The sequence below is a fragment of the Dasypus novemcinctus genome, chromosome 29 (assembly GCF_030445035.2).
Source record: "Dasypus novemcinctus isolate mDasNov1 chromosome 29, mDasNov1.1.hap2, whole genome shotgun sequence".
NCBI lineage: Eukaryota > Metazoa > Chordata > Mammalia > Cingulata > Dasypodidae > Dasypus > Dasypus novemcinctus.
In genome coordinates this window covers 11,784,104-11,800,275 of record NC_080701.1, presented here as the reverse complement: position 1 = coordinate 11,800,275, position 16,172 = coordinate 11,784,104, and the positions used below count along the sequence as shown (strand labels likewise).

At 34.6% G+C, this 16,172-nt stretch overlaps 1 protein-coding gene across 1 annotated transcript in view; it reads right to left on the bottom strand.

The window, feature by feature from the left end:
• TNKS (tankyrase) overlaps positions 1 to 16,172 on the bottom strand; it is a 244,142-nt gene that overhangs the window by 41,124 nt on the left and 186,846 nt on the right. Inside the window, exons 12-15 of the mRNA XM_058290097.2 lie at positions 15,430 to 15,601; positions 6,257 to 6,336; positions 2,759 to 2,904; positions 969 to 1,134 (exon numbers count right to left, since the gene is read on the bottom strand). Of these exons, the coding sequence (XP_058146080.1) occupies positions 969 to 1,134; positions 2,759 to 2,904; positions 6,257 to 6,336; positions 15,430 to 15,601 (564 nt within the window). The remainder of the gene's footprint in view (positions 1 to 968; positions 1,135 to 2,758; positions 2,905 to 6,256; positions 6,337 to 15,429; positions 15,602 to 16,172) is intronic.

Genomic DNA, 16,172 nt, shown 5'->3' with positions numbered 1-16,172 from the left:
GTCATTCTTTCAGGGGGTATAATGAAAAAGAAGAGAGAAGAGGAAAACATGTAGGTCTGGGGAAAGTACTTAATTCTAAATGTTACTAGGTATTTAAGAGTCTGGTAATTTCAATATTTTCATTCTAAGTCTTAACACGTATCATGAAATCAGGTACAAATGTATTAACAACTTGATTTCAAAAAGTCTAATCACTTAAACTTATGCAATAAAGTAAATAAAAGTCAAGAATATTTATTATGGATGGACACAGACTACTTACTGGTCCACTTTGGAAATTAAGAATAAGCCAAGCCAGACAATGGATTCCCAATGACCTGGCAGTTATTTCTTACCAACTAGTTATGGTAAAAGTGAGTATCAACTACAGTGTTATTTTCTAGACTCACAAGAACATATCTGATATCACAAAAGTGGTAGGAGAAAGATTTTATTCATATCTATCCAGAACAGTATTTTCTTTAGCGGAAATAGAGAGAAAACTACATAAATACATGTCTGGTCATTTTTCACATCCTTTAATTTAAAAAGAACACAAAATTTACACAAAATCTTACAAGGTAAGAATATATTAATAAGGTTTAATAATGAGGAATGAGTTAGTAAGTTAACCATAATAGCCAGTAAGAAAAATCAAACTTGACTGAAAAACTTGTTTATTCCCTCTATACTTTTTCTTATATTAATACTGTATTAGATAAGCAATGCAAACTAATTCAACTCTTTCCAAAACTTACCTTGATGCATTTTAATCAACAGAATTTAATTAAATCAGTTCAGAAAAGCACTTCAGGCACTACTCAAAGCTATGTAAGTACCAGGATATCACACTTAAGTATCCCTCTAACATGGAAAATGGAAGCACTTACTGTTCTTAACAGAATAAAAAGTACTTTGATTTAGCTTCAGGTAATAACCAAAAAGTAAATACAATTACTTTCTATTTTATAATTTTAAAAATTACATACTTTTAAAAGAAGTTTGCAGATTTCGTATTTTCCTTTAGCTGCTGCTTCGTGTAAAGGGGTAAATTTCCATAAGTCCGCCACATTGACAGAAGCACCATGCCTTACTAAAAGTTCAGCTACCTCATAGTGTCCATATGAACAGGCATTATGAAGGGGCACCAAGCCGCTAAGCAGAAAAAAATTATTTTAAAGTCTTTTAATGAACCTTTGGGTTAAAATGACTCCTATAATAAAAATAATATAATTAGATGGCAATAATTATATGGAATACCCACTTAAAAGAAATAATCCCCTTTGGTTTAAAATAGTTATCCATGTCCAAATAATTTCAAAAACGTTCCTTTCAATAAAGGGGCTTTCCCCAAGTTTCTTGAGGATAGGTATATATTTGACAGCAACCCTAATGCTTACAATATATACAGAAATATACCCGTAGAGTAAAGTTCCATCAAAATACTTTTAACCCAGGTTTTCACCCTAGCAATATAAAAAGGAACACTACACAGTGATTGGAGGACTAACTAGTCAATCTGGTTTTATCATCTCTCAGATTTTCTTTTGAGTTTCCTAGTTGTACCTTTGGTTTTTTGGATTTTATTTTTTAATTCCTAATAATTCAGTAATGGTTTCAAAACTGCAGGTGTTGAACAATGAAAATTCACAATATAAGTATTAAGAAAATAATAACTTTAATAACTATAAACTCTAGTTAGATAAAACTGTTTTGAGGTCAAATTTGCCAAGTGCTAAAATGGGCATATGAAACAAATGTTGGTTGCTTCCCAATGCACTGCAATACTCTGTAAGAGCTAATGATCTTTTTATTGATTATTCATGTCCGACGTGTCCTATTAAAAAGATAAATCCTTAATGGTTAAGTCATATGATTTAATTCTACAAAACTGTGCCATGTAACTGTACAGAAAGGTGCTGGCTTATTTATATTTTTAGACGGTATTAAGTTAACTCAGAATCAAAGAATATGGAAACTGATTTTAGTTAAAATTCTCTGCTCATATTTCTATATAGCTTCCATGGCTGCTTTAAGCTCTAGCTTGATAAATTCAAGTAATATAGTAAATGAATTTTAAAAACCCAGAAGATCTGAATTAGTAAAAATAAAATTATGTTTCTATTACTACTGATGATTCTGGGATGGATGGTTTCTTTTGGGAAGAGATTATATATTCTTAATAGTAAAATAAATGATTAATTCCAAACTATAGAAAAACATACATATAATACAATAAAATACTATATATAGATCATTAAAAGAATAAGAAGCACTGTTATGTACTGGCAGGGAAGGACATACAAGATAGAGTACTGGGTGAAAAAAGCAAATTGTGAAATAGCCTATATAGAATGGCATCATCATTTGTGTTAAAAACCACCAGGGGTGCAGATGTAGCTCAAGAGGTTGAGCGCCTGGTTCCCACGTATGAGGTCCTGGATTCATTCCCTGGTACCTCCTAAAACAAAACAGAACAGAACAAAACGAACAAACCACCACCACTACCACCACAGCATACACATTGGTATGTGCATTTAATAAAATCTGGAGGATTACCAACAGAACTTTAATGTAGTAATTTCTAAGGGGTAGGGTGATAGAGAATTTTCACTTTCTATATTAACTCTTATACAGTGTTTTAATCGACACTTTAAACAAAAACATACATTACTTCTTAAAATACTTTAAACATATCTAAGATTTAAACATTTTTTAAAGAGCAATTTTTAAAAGTACGCAGAGAATAAATCCCAAACAGCTAAATGCTAGGACATACCCTTTGTCTTTGGCATGGACATCGGCGCCGTGGTGTAGAAGGTACTCCACGACAGACACGCGATTATAGCCCGCTGCAAAGTGTAAGGGTGTAGAGTGTCGGCCCTCCAAATCTCTGCAATTCACATTTTGAGGGCTGCAAAGTTGCTTTTATGGAACACACACAGACATACAAAACAAATATTAATTCATAAAGTTTGCTCCAAATTATTGTAGCATCTTGGATAAACTGAATTTTCCCAGGAATAGTTCCAAAAACCAGACAATACAAATGATATTTTAAAATGAGCACTATGCTTAGCTTTACAGTGACTACATTTATTCTTACAGAGCAATTCAACCTTTTTTTTTTTTAACATTTCTTGGTAAAAGTCCTAATCAAACAGAAAAAAATCCCACAATAATGGAAGTTTTCCAAGGCAAAAATCCCTTTCTTCTTCATCTTGATAGGTCTTTCCTCTCTGAGATTACTTGTCACAGCATGTCTGTTTATACTAGCATGCTCTTAGCCACCCGTCATTCAAATAACACCAACCATGTTGAATGGAGAACTACTCAGAGTTCTTGTCTCTTCTAGTGTGGCTCAAATAAGCAGGAAGATGGGGGAAATTATTTTAATTCGCCATGGGTGACCCAGTTGACTCAGATCCACTGCGGCAAAGCTATGTATTTAGCAATGTTTACTTGATTTTCTGAAGGAAGTGTGTCTAACTCTCCAAGTCAAACTGATTCTAATCATACTCTAGTTTTTGGCCTCTACTTCTATCTCCTTCAGCTATGTCCTCCAAATCTCTTCACCTCCTTCTTTCTCTTTGAATGCTACCATTTCAGCCCAATCAAAAGTATAAGCTCAATTATGTTTGCTTACAAATAGGAAGCAAAGCAAGGAGTGACAGACTGCATCACCAGTGGTGATATGTGGATTATAACACCACTGGCAGGTGAATAGTAATTTACAGTTCATACATCATTGTTCACTTCCCTCCTTACCTAACTCTAAGAAAGTAATGAAAAGTAGAGTAATGAAAAGAAGAAAAGTGAAATAAAGCAGAAAACAAAGGCAATTTCTAGGCTACAAAGGCGGCGAGGGCTTTCTGGGCTTCCTCTGATCTCGCTGCAGCTCCTACCAGTGTAGGATAAATTATTATGTAAAAACCAAGGCCCTGGAAGGTATCTGCTTTTTCTGCCACCACAGAGTAGGGCCTTCCACAATGACTTGTAGGTGGTACAAGTTTGACTTGAAAGGAGAAAGTCTGGGTGGGCAGGGAGAGCCACATGCTTGTCAGTTCTACAGGGCAAAGCTCTAGGCTCTAATGTCTGAGGAGCCCTGAGAGCCACCCGGCCACGTATCTTTTCATGGCAAGTGAGTCTGCGGCTGCTAGTACACAAAAAAATGCAAGTGAAATATAATATTAAATAAAAATGAAAAAAAATTAATATATAAATTATAAAGAAAGCTTGCAAATATTGGCAGCGAACACACGATTGAAGCTGCTTCCTGATGCTGCCGCTTGTTCTTCTGCTGCTTACGTTCTCAATAAGCCCTCTTCTTCTTCATCTTTTTTGCTTAAATTTTTGCACAGAATATTGGCAAAATATGAATGAGGTAGGGAATGAAATACAACTTCCTAGAAGCTCATCCTGTTTACAGAATATTTGTTTTTTAATATTTGGCAGTTATTCTCTATTCTATTTCACTTTTTTATGAAGTTCAAAACATTTTTTCATCCTTTCTTCTACCTGCTTTTCATAATTTCAAATATGTTACTTAACAAACAGCCTTCTCTTTTAACTTTCCTCTAAGGAAAGAAATCATCAGGCCTTATTCTCACTGAATTTCTGATGCTTTGTTTTCTTCTGCTACTTCCATTTCATTACTAAAAATAAACTTGACCTTCATTGTGAATGAATTGTTTAGAATGCCTGAAAAGCTGTAGTAGTTTCCTATTACATTAAAAAAAAAAACCCACAAAAAACCACATGGAACTAAAATCTACTTATTATAATGGAAACGTGTAGCAATTCTAGTGCTGAGATGATCATGCTATGACACAGAAAGGAATCCTAAACACTTTTATATTTAAGAATTTTATTTTATTACAGTACATTACAAATGAAAAGAGTACTCTTAAGAACAAGTACTATATAATTTTAGATCTCAGAGCAATTTAAGATTTTTTCCCCAGTGACTATTTCAACTAAAATTTACTATTTTTATTTTTCTTTAAATCATCTGTAAGTTATTGTTAAACAGAAGATTGCTTGGAAGTGCCTAACATTGAAACAAAAATAAAATTTGTTGCTTAGAAAAGTCATTTACTGTCAGTTAGTGTATGCCATCAAAAGTATTAAAAATTATCTTGTTAAAAATCACAAAATTATATCCCTTAATAAGAGATGACAAAGTTACTATGTAAAAAGTATCCCGGTGAGACTGTCCATACCAGTTCTGCAATAATCCTTTCTTTAAAACAAAACAAAACAAAACAAAACAAAAAACACTCTAAGAGCAACACCCCCAATCCCAAACAAAAACCAAAATGCTTTCTGCTAACTTCATCCCTAAATGTATGATTATAGATGGGAGCTGTATTGATTTTTAAAAGCATATTAGAATATCATTTTGTATTTGAAAAATTAAATTGGCAACCATAGTTTCTATATTGCAAGCTCAGTAAATTAAGGTTGATAAAGGGAAGTGGACTTGGCCCAGTAGATAGAGCATCCACCTACCACATGGGAGGTCTGCAGTTCAAACCCCGGGCCTCCTTGCCCTGTGTGGAGCTGGCTCATGCGAAGTGCTGATGCGCGCAAGGAGTGCTGTGCCACACGGGTGTTCCCCGCATAGGGAAGCCCCATGCACAAGGAGTGAGCCCCGTAAGGAGAGCCGCCCAGCGTGAAAGAAAGTGCAGCCTGCCCAAGAATGGCGCCACACACATGGAGAGCTGACACACCAAGATGATGGAACAAAAAGAAACACAGATTTCCGGTGCCGCTGATAAGGACAGAAGTGATCACAGAAGAACACACAGCGAATGGACACAGAGAGCAGACAACTGGGGCGGGGGGAGGAAGGAGGGTGGTTAAATGAAATATTAAAAAAAAAAAAAAAGGTGACTGCTAAGGGGTATGTCTTGGCAGGTAGAGTGTCATAGAAAAGAAAGTCCATCTTCATATAAAAATTACAAATGGTTGAGGGGGATCATAAGAATGCTTTCTTAGAGAATATGTGAGAATCTCTGGGGAAGGATTAAGAATCACTGTTTTAAACTATTTGTACTGACTTGGTCTAAACTAACTTACATATTTATGAATTTGGCCCCCAAATCAAACAGCTTTCATGTAACCAGAAGAAAAGTCAATAAAAAGTGACCATACATATGTGGTTTAAAGGCTATAAGGCATATACTTGGAAATCCTTAGTACTTAAAGATCTCTCCAGTTTATAGATCTATCTGCCCATTCACATTATTGTTTGAAATTGAGAGCAGTGACTTACCTTCACAGTTTCTAAGTCTCCAGCTTTAGATGCCTCTAAGAGTCGATAGTCGACATCAGAAGTACGTATAGGTGTACTTTCTGCATAAAAGAAAAAAGATTACTGTTGCTTATTGAGGAATTGCAGAGTAGTTAGGGAGGGAAAATTACCTGGTGACAAACAAAAGTCAGAAATTTCTGAGATCTAATATAGAATTTTCTGAACCTCTTTCATAGAAGAAATAAGTGCTTTATTACTTCAGTCTACATCCATCTCATTGTAAGTCAAGTTTAAATGAATTCTAAGACACTTAAATACTCTTCCATCCTCACTACCCTATCCTTCAAATTTTGTGGTTAAAAGTTTGGCAAAGGGAAGTGAGGAAACCTAGGACCACAAGATCAAGAATATATTTATGATACATTGGTTATACAAAGTGTTGTAGCAAAGCTTTGCCATAGATTTGTTATGTAAACCTAGGGAAGCCGCTTAACCTTCAGAACTTAATGTTTAGCCTTTATTTTGTCTCAGTTTATTCATATATAAAACTGAAGTACAACGCTGAAAACCAATGATCTTAGCAAGTATAATCAGAGAACAAAAAGCCATGCTAAGTACAGACATTTGTTTAATTCATATGTATATTGAATGGCTTCTGGGAAATGCAATTTAAAAAGCCTATGTATAACTGGGAGATGTGACACAAATGCTAAATAGAATATAAATCAGGCTGTTAAGTCTAGAAGTATGGGGCTAACAAATGATTAATTTGTGATTAATGCAATATAAACAAACCAAAACTTCATTTCATATTGGACCAAATAAATGGTTTCTTAAAAGAAAATAGATAATGTATCACCCATTATATATTCATGGTCATTAAATATGGCTTTTATAATGCCTATGTGTGTACACACTCATATAACACATAAGGACTGCAGTCCAGGAGACCTGGATTTTAGACTGAGTTCTATTATCTATAACTTTGGACAAATCACATAATAGCTTAGTTTTTACACCTATAAAGTCAATGTTGGTTCTTTTCAAAGTCTTTTTCCAATTTAAGGTTGCCTTAGCTTATGATTAAACTTTCCTGTCAAAGTGGGAAGTGCAAGTAATACTATGAAAAGATTTTAGATTTCAGAACACTTCAGATCTTCTTAGACTAAAAGCACTTTGTTACAGAGACTTGTTTTTACAAAATAGGTTATGAGAACTGTTCCATTGGATATAAACTTATTTGTATTACCGTACAAATACTTAACAGATTAAGACTAAGTATGACCAAGTGTTTTTTGTTTGTTTTAGAAGGTATCGGGAATTGAACCTGGGACCTTGTACATGTGAAGTGCATGCTCAACCACTGAGCTACACCCACTCCATCCAAGTGTGATTTATTCCAAAAATTAAGAATGGTTCAACATAAGAAAGTCAATCGATATAATACGTTACATCAGTAGTATGAAAGAAAAAAAAAATGACCAGCTCAATCGATGCAGAAAGGGCATTTGACAAAATCCAACATCCTCTCATCACAAAAACTTAGAAAACTAGGAAAAGAAAGGAACTTTCTCAACACAATAAAGGGCACTTATGAAAAACCTTTAGGAAATACCATACTCAATGGTGAATGACTGAACGTTTTCCTCCTAAGATGAGGAATAAGACAAAGATGCCTGCTGTCACCTCAGTTATTCAATAGTGTACTGGAAGTTCCAATCAGAGGAATAAGGCAAGAGAAAGAAATAAAAGGTACCCAAATCAAAAAGAAAGAAGTCAAATTATCCCTATTGCAGATCTCATTACCATATATATAGAAAATCCCAAAGAATCTACAAGAAAGTGACTAAACTAATAAATTCAGCAAAGTTACAGGATAAAAGATAAACATGCATAAGTCAACTGGGTTCCTATAAATTAGCAATGAATAATTTCTGAAAAGGAAATCAAGAAAATAATTGCATTTACAATAGCTTTTAAATGAATAAAATACCTAGGAGTAAATTTGACCAAAGAGGTGAAAGACTTGTACACTGAAACTACAAAACATTCCTGAAAGAAATTAAAGAAGACCTAAGTAACTAGAAAGACATCCTGTATTCATGGGTTGAAGACTTAATACTGTTTAAGATGTCAATCCTGTCTAAAACGATTTAAAAACTCAATGCAATTCCTAACAAAATTCCAGCAGACTTTGGTGCAAAAATGGAAAAGACGATCTTCAAATTCACATGGAATTGCAAGGAGTCTCAAATAGTCAAAACAATCTTGAAAAAGAACAAAGTTGGAGGACTCAAACTTCCTGATTTCAAAACTTACTACAAAGCTACAGTAATTAAAAGTGTAGTTCTGGCATAAGGGCAGACATATAGACCAATGGAGTGGAATTAAGAGTCCAAAGTTAGATCTACATATCCATGGCCAGGTACAAAAGTACAAACTCCATTCAATGGATAAAGAACAGTCTCTTCAACAGATAGTGCTGGGACAACCAGAAACCCACATGCAAAAGAATGAACACGGACTACTATTTCTCACTATAAACACAAGAATTAATTCAAAATGGATCAAAGACACAAATAAGAGCTAACACTAAAGTACTCTTACAAGAACACAGGGAAATATCTTCAGGACCTTGTAGTCAGCAAGATTTATATCAAAATCATGAGCAACAAAAGAAAAAAAACACATAAACGGAACTTCATTAAAAACCAACAAACAAAACTTGTATAAAAGACATTACAAGAAAGTGAAAAAACCTTCAGAATGAATAAATGTACCATCCACAGGTAAAATGTTATTAAAAGGGGTAAGGGGAAAAGGGGGAGGATGTTGGATATATGGGAATCCCCTATATTCTGTACATGATTTTTCTGTAACCTAAAGCTTCTTTGAAGACAAAATGGAAAGAAAAAAGACACTGGAGGATAAATGCAAGAAAATGTCACTGGACACACAAGACAGCAGATCTTACAGTGATGCAAGATATAATGTCAAAAATATTTTTTAAATTTTGTATTTTTAAATTGTTTTTTTCAAATTTATTTTAAAATTTTAAAATTTTATTTGCTATGCTTAAAACCATCATTATTTCATTCTTAATTATATTTGGTTGTTTTGCTGGCTTTAATTTTTAAGTTTTGGATCATGGAAAGTTTACAACTATGGCAGGGGAGGATCACTGGTGTGGTGTGTCAGTGATGAGGGATGCACGGGAGGAGGTTCACCTGGTATATAAGGCATATGAAAGTGTTCATGGGGCATTGTCACACTGGGTGAAGATTCACACAATAACCCTAAGAATATAAAATTCCCATCCTGAGGAGCTCTGTCACATTCTCTAATGGAACAGCAAGAATCCCAAGTACAGAGGCAGTGACTAGTGAGGGAGGATGGACCACTGACAGGCCATTGATATTGATGACTGTACTTATGAACCTTTACTTTTGAAATGGAAACTTACCCTAGTATTATAGGGTGCCTAAGAGTTACCTCCTACGAGCCTCCTTGTTGCTCAAATGTGGTCTCTCTCTAAGTCAAACTCAGCATATAAATGCATTACCTTCCCCCCAGCATGGGACATGACTCCTGGGGATAAACCTCCCTGGCACTAAGGGATTACTACCAAGCACCAACTAGCAAAGAAACTGGAAAAAGACCTTGACCAAAAGAGGGAAAGGGTAAAGACAAATGAGTTCATAAGGCTAAGAAATTTCAAAGTGAGTAAGGAGGTCATTCCAAAGGTTACACTTACGCACATCTCAGGAGAATCTCATTGACTGCCAAAGTAAATACCTCAAATAGCAGAGCTCCTGAGGGTTCTGGAGACATCCAGACACTACAGGCAGGGCAGACTACTCAAGAGTTTGGTGCCTTGCCAGTGGGCCCTACTTTGGAATTTATGCTCCCCAGTGTGAAAGAATTAAGATTCCGTTGTGGTTTCCCTTTACATGGCTCTTCTGCCCCTTCTATTTGAACCTAGGGTTAGTGCTAGAGTTGATAGATGTGTGTCCAAGAGACTTAAATCTTTGGGCTATACATATGCCAATCGGGCCCTGAACCTCAACAGAGTTGCAACACCTACTTTCCAGTTCACTGGACTCACCCAGAACAGCTAACAAGGAGATAATGATGGACAATGACCATCCAAAGGAACAGACAGACTGCAGCTGCAAGCAAGATAGTCCCATCCATCTGCCCCAAGAGATCTAAGGCCCCTCTAATTAGAGGCATAGTAGGCATTGCCATCCCAGAATCCTCAGGATTGGGGAATGAATGATGGACTAGAGAAGACTTAACTGTTGTTCTACTATACATTTATTTATTCTAGTAATGGAAGAACTTTTGTTGATTTGCAGACAGTGGCCACTGGAGGTTCTGAGGGAAGGGAGAGGGAAAAACATGTTTTAAGAGGGATTTTCAGGACTTGGGAATTGCCTTGAACGATACTGCAATGACAGATACAGGCCATTATATATCTTGCCGTAACTTACAAAATTGTGTGGGACAGAGTGTAAACTACATGTAAACTATAATCCACACTTAGTGGTAATGCTCCAAAATCTGTTCATTAATTGTAATAAATATACAGCACTGATGAAGGATGCTGTTAATGTGGGAAAGTGTGGGAGGGGTAGGGAGTGGGGCATATGGGAATCCCCTTTATTTTTTGTGTAACAATTATGTAATATAAGTATCTTTGGAAAAAAATAAAAAGAGTATTTGAAAAGAGAGGGAAAAATAAAACCTACAGAATGGGAAAATATTGGAAACCACATTATCTGATAACAATTTAGTATCAAGAATATGTTAAGAACTTCTACAACTCAATAACAAAAAGACAAACAATCCATTTAAAAAATGGGCCAAGGATTTGAACAGACAAATCTCCAAAGATATTAAATGGCCAGTAAAAATATAAAAAGGTGCTCAACATCATTAGTCATTAAATAAATGCAAAATAAAATTTTAATAAGATACTATTTCATACCCACTAGGATGGCGATTATTTAAAAATCTGAAAATAACCAGTGTTGGTGAGGATGTGGATAAATATAATAAAAACTCCTGTTTATTATTGGTGGGAATGTAAAATGGGGCAGCCACTGTAGAAAACAGTTTGGCATTTCCTCAGAAAATGAGAAAATTAAACAGAATTACCATATGACCCGGAAATTCTACTCCTAGGTATATATATCCAAAAGAACTGAGAGCAGGGCCCTTGAGAGCTATTTACACACCAATGTTCAATGCATCATTATTCACAAAATAATGGAAAAAGGTAGAAGCAACACAATTGTCCATCAACAGATGAATGGATAAACAAAATGTGGTTTAGCAACTTGATGGAATATTATTCTATCATAAAAAGAAGCGACATGTTTGTACATGCTACAATATGGATGAACCTTGACAATATCATGTTGAGTGAAATAAGCCTGATATGAAAGGACAAATATTGCATGATTTCTCTTATATGAAATGCTTAGAATAAGCAAATTCATAGAGACAAGCAGCAGAAGAGTGGATATTGGAGGTGAAGGGCGGTGGCAATGGGGAGTTATTGCTAAATAAGCGTTACGTTTTATGTACAATGATAAAAATAGCATGGAGATAGTGAAAGCTACACCATATTGTCAATGTACTTAATGCCAAAGAATTGTTCACTTAAAATGGTTAAAATGATTTTTGTTATGTATATTTTACTACAATTAAAAATAAATACATACAAAAGTGCTAAGATTATATGAGGGAAAGGAATGTTTCATATAATGAAGTACATTTTTGAAAAATCAACAATATTCTATTTTTAAAAGGGAGAGCTACATATTATACTTTTTAGCTATAGGACCTTTGAAGAATAGGACCAGGTCTTGCTCATCTTTATATTCTCTTCTCATACAGAACATTTAGAAAACATTTGCTGATTTCCATGCTATCTCATGTCGAGCATGTTTGAAGCATGTGTCAAACCATAACTCTTTCTTTTTCATGTCTCATTTACCTCCATTCTAAATGTGTATATACACTATTGCATTTAGAAGTGAGAAAGCATGTAGATTTTCTGTCTATAATAGTGACTCTGGCAGTTGCAAAAATGCATTGAAATATTGTTTGGATATCTTTAAATAACATTTTTCATTTAGCATTTTAATAATATAAAATGACAACCATTTATTTTCACATATATATATATAGCTTAAAAGTCTGGATATTTTTTAATTATAGCATTTGAAGGATACAATTAATATAGTAAAATTTTTGAATTCTAAAAACAATTTGAAGCTGACACATTTATCTTGATGCAAACTGACTTGCAAAGGGTATAATTTCGCAATCAAGCAGAGTTCTAGGGAAATAAAAGAATGTTTCTGAGAATTATGAGAAAGAAACTATCAGTCCTAATCAATACATAGAAAATAAAAAAGCTATTTAAAGATACTGACTAACTGCTAAACAATTCATAAAGCTTTGCATCTATTATAAATCTTGAATAAGCTTGGAACAGATTTTATTAACAAATAATGTGAACAAACTATTAGCTGAAAGGAAGTATATATATCATAAGAGCTTTGTACAAAGTGATGCACAGTTAAAAGAAGGGCTACAAAAAGTTAAGTTAAAAGGGGAACATAAGCAAAAAAAAGTAACTAAGATATTCAAAGTACTTTATCAGTAAAATCCTAAGTACATTGGCTTTTGTAGAGCATGAAATTGAAGACTTCACCTAGGGTCAAAGGCTGGAAATGGCTTTCTAACTTTTTCTCCAATCCTATTCTACTCACCAGAATAAAAACAAAACAAGTTTCAAAGGCTGGAAGGCAGTTTGTTATTTTAAAAACATTTCTTGGAGACTGGCTGTATAGGTAGTATTTCAGACCTGGCAAAAGATCTTAGTGACTCATTTTGATGTGCCACAGCATGGGGATTTCAATGTTTAATTCTGTTAAAAGCACACTAAATCTTACCTAAGCAAATGATTAGATGAAAATAATGCAATTCCTGTGCTGGGATTTATACAATGAGAATTCAGCTGAAGAGAAAAGATCTAGCCTAGAAGAACTGTCCAAAAGAATTTTCTGTGATGCTGGAGATATTCTTTACCTGTGCTGCCTCAGTAGGATACTACTAAGTCATGTGCAGTTATCGAGCACTTGAAATGTGACCAGTATGACTTAGGAACTGATTTTTACATTTTATTTAATTAATTTAAATTTAGCCACATGCAGGAGAGGCTACCATAGTAAACAAAGTAGGTATACAGAAAGCAAGTCTAGGGAAAGAAAAACCCGCTGAAATGATGCTGATTTATAAACTGCTTGTTTTCTTCACTTTGACATTAATTTTGGCATAAATATTGCCAGGAGTTTATAACTAAAACTTTATTTATCTAAACCATTGGTAACTACAGGCTTGAGTACTAAAAGTTTAGGATTTGAAAAGTGGATCTCAAATCTGGTATTAACAGGTGGTTTTTAAAGTGAACCTCTATAATGTTACCCAAACAAAACCCCAACGACTTCTTACTCTTTTAGGAGTCATTGCAGCTATAATCTGGAATTGGGAGAAGTAAATTAGGTAACATTAAAAACGTCAGTTAGTCCACAGCTCAGTCAATAGATACATCTTAAAATTCAGAACTCAATGATTGTCAGAAAAACATATGAGAAAAATTTTGAATATTTAACAAAAATCACATTTTAAAAAAATTATTAGAATTTACTGGGAAGGGCAAAAATATATCCTAGTCAAGGAGTGATATCTTCTTTAAAGAAAAGTTCTATTCTTTGAGAAACAGGAAGTTAATGAAAATAAGTTTTTAATACTTCAAGTTTGAAATCCTCTAATTAGAAATCACACTCCTTTAGGCAGATCTTATTCATTTTGGTAGTGAAGATGACTTTAGAAAGCTCTAAAGATCACCATCTAAGATTGAACTAGAATAATCACCATCTACGAATGAACTAGCCTCAGGAAAATAAATCCTAATCAACAGCTTTCACAACACTGCATAACTACTCTTATGAGGCCGGTTAGCTCTAATCTACACCTAACATATCATGATCTCCATAAGCACTGGAAGGTTCCTTCAGTCTATCGCAATGATTCTCAACTAGGTTATATTTCTTGGAAGCTTAGAAATTTGTGGGGTCAATTTTTGCCTTTTAGTGTTGCCAAGCCCAAGCTATTACATAAGAACTATAAATTATTTAATTCTATCATGTCCCCTTTTATATTATCTCCAGGGGATTTTATAAAGAGTTTTGTTTTGTGTGTAGTTTGGTCATGTAATCTATGAGTTTCATTTCCGGGTAGTGAAGTAAATGTTGTAAAATATTCATTATTCAAAGGGTCACTGTGCTTGAGAGAGTTAAGAACTACTGGACTATAGTTAGGAAGAAGTAACCAGGATTTCTGACTCCCAGGCCACACAGCCTTCTCCATTTTACTCTTCTAGTTTGTTATGTCATTATATAGCAGATACAGTCAACAAATGAAATTAAAGGGATGGGAAAGAAGAACACATAAAACTAAATTTTTTCTGTATATAGTTCAGTAGTTTTCAGTAGGTAGATCAGGTTATTTCCTCTAATTCTGGGACTTAGGAAACCAGTGTCTATTTTCTTAACAGTTTATATGTGATCTTCCTCAAGAAAGGTAATAGTTAAAATGTCTTAAAACTGTACTAGGTATGTACTGTAACATTCACCAAGATGTTTTAATTGTATGAAACCAGGAAAAGACAAGATAATTTCATAATGTGCAATGAAGTTAAGAATTTTGTAATTTTCTCCGACTGGTATCAGAAGAAGCTCAATACAACAGTGTATATGAGTTTTAGGTCACATTTGATTATAACACCTATGATTCAGATTTTAAATATAAAATTAAAAAAATTAAAGAGGGTATATAGAGAGGATATGCTTCCTTATCTTGACCCTTAACCCTCCCCACCAAAAAAGGGAGATGGGGGGCAGGAGGTAAGGGAGATGGGGGGCAGGAAGTAAGGGAGATGGGGGGCAGGAGGTAAGGGAGAGGCTAAATTGCAAGCAAGGAAAGATAAGGGGAAAAAACTGAAGGCAAAGAAAACATTCCAACGAGTTACTTAAAAGAAGCAGGGCAAAGTTTTTCATGTAGTATCTGTGGAAATGGAACAGGAAGCATAAAATACACTGTTTTTAATTTTAACTCACCACTAAGAATCTGCTGCACTGCTTCGTTTCCCATCTGCGCTGCTGTAAAGCCTTGTAAGGAGATGATGGAGGGATCAGAGCCATAACTCAGCAGGAGGCGGCAGGTCTGCAGGTGACCTGCTGAGGCAGCTCTGTGTAAAGCAGTCTGACCAAGGGTGTCCAGTGCATTCATCTGAAAAATCATTTGGCGGGCGCATGGAATTGAGCATCTTTTTTTCTCTTTCTCAACCTCAGCAAATAAATTCTTATGCAAAAAATCAATTGTCGAGGCTCTCCGAAAAAAATGCCAGTCTATTCATTATTAACCTTTGTGCACTGATTCTGAAGAAATATCACCTTAGTTAATTTATTCTGATCTTTATTGAAAATGACTACACCCCCCATTCCCCCACTCCCCACTGTCCCTCAACAAACCAGAAATATAACATCTGTGAGGGCAGGGACTCATGTCTGGTGTTCACTGCCAGCCACACAGAAGATGTTCATTAAATATTTTGAATGAATGGATTTTATACTTGCTCCCAGAATTTAAGACAAATGAATGTGTAAGCAAAGTTAGTCAAAGTAGTTGATTACATTTCTTAATTTTAGAAGGTACCTAATTACAGTCAAATACCCTAACTGATTTATAAATACAACCAAAAAATGACTAGAAGATTCCCATATTTATTTCACTTTGGAAACTTTGAGTAGTTATGCTAGAAGACTACTCATTTAGTTTAAGACTCTTTAACATAGTGCTA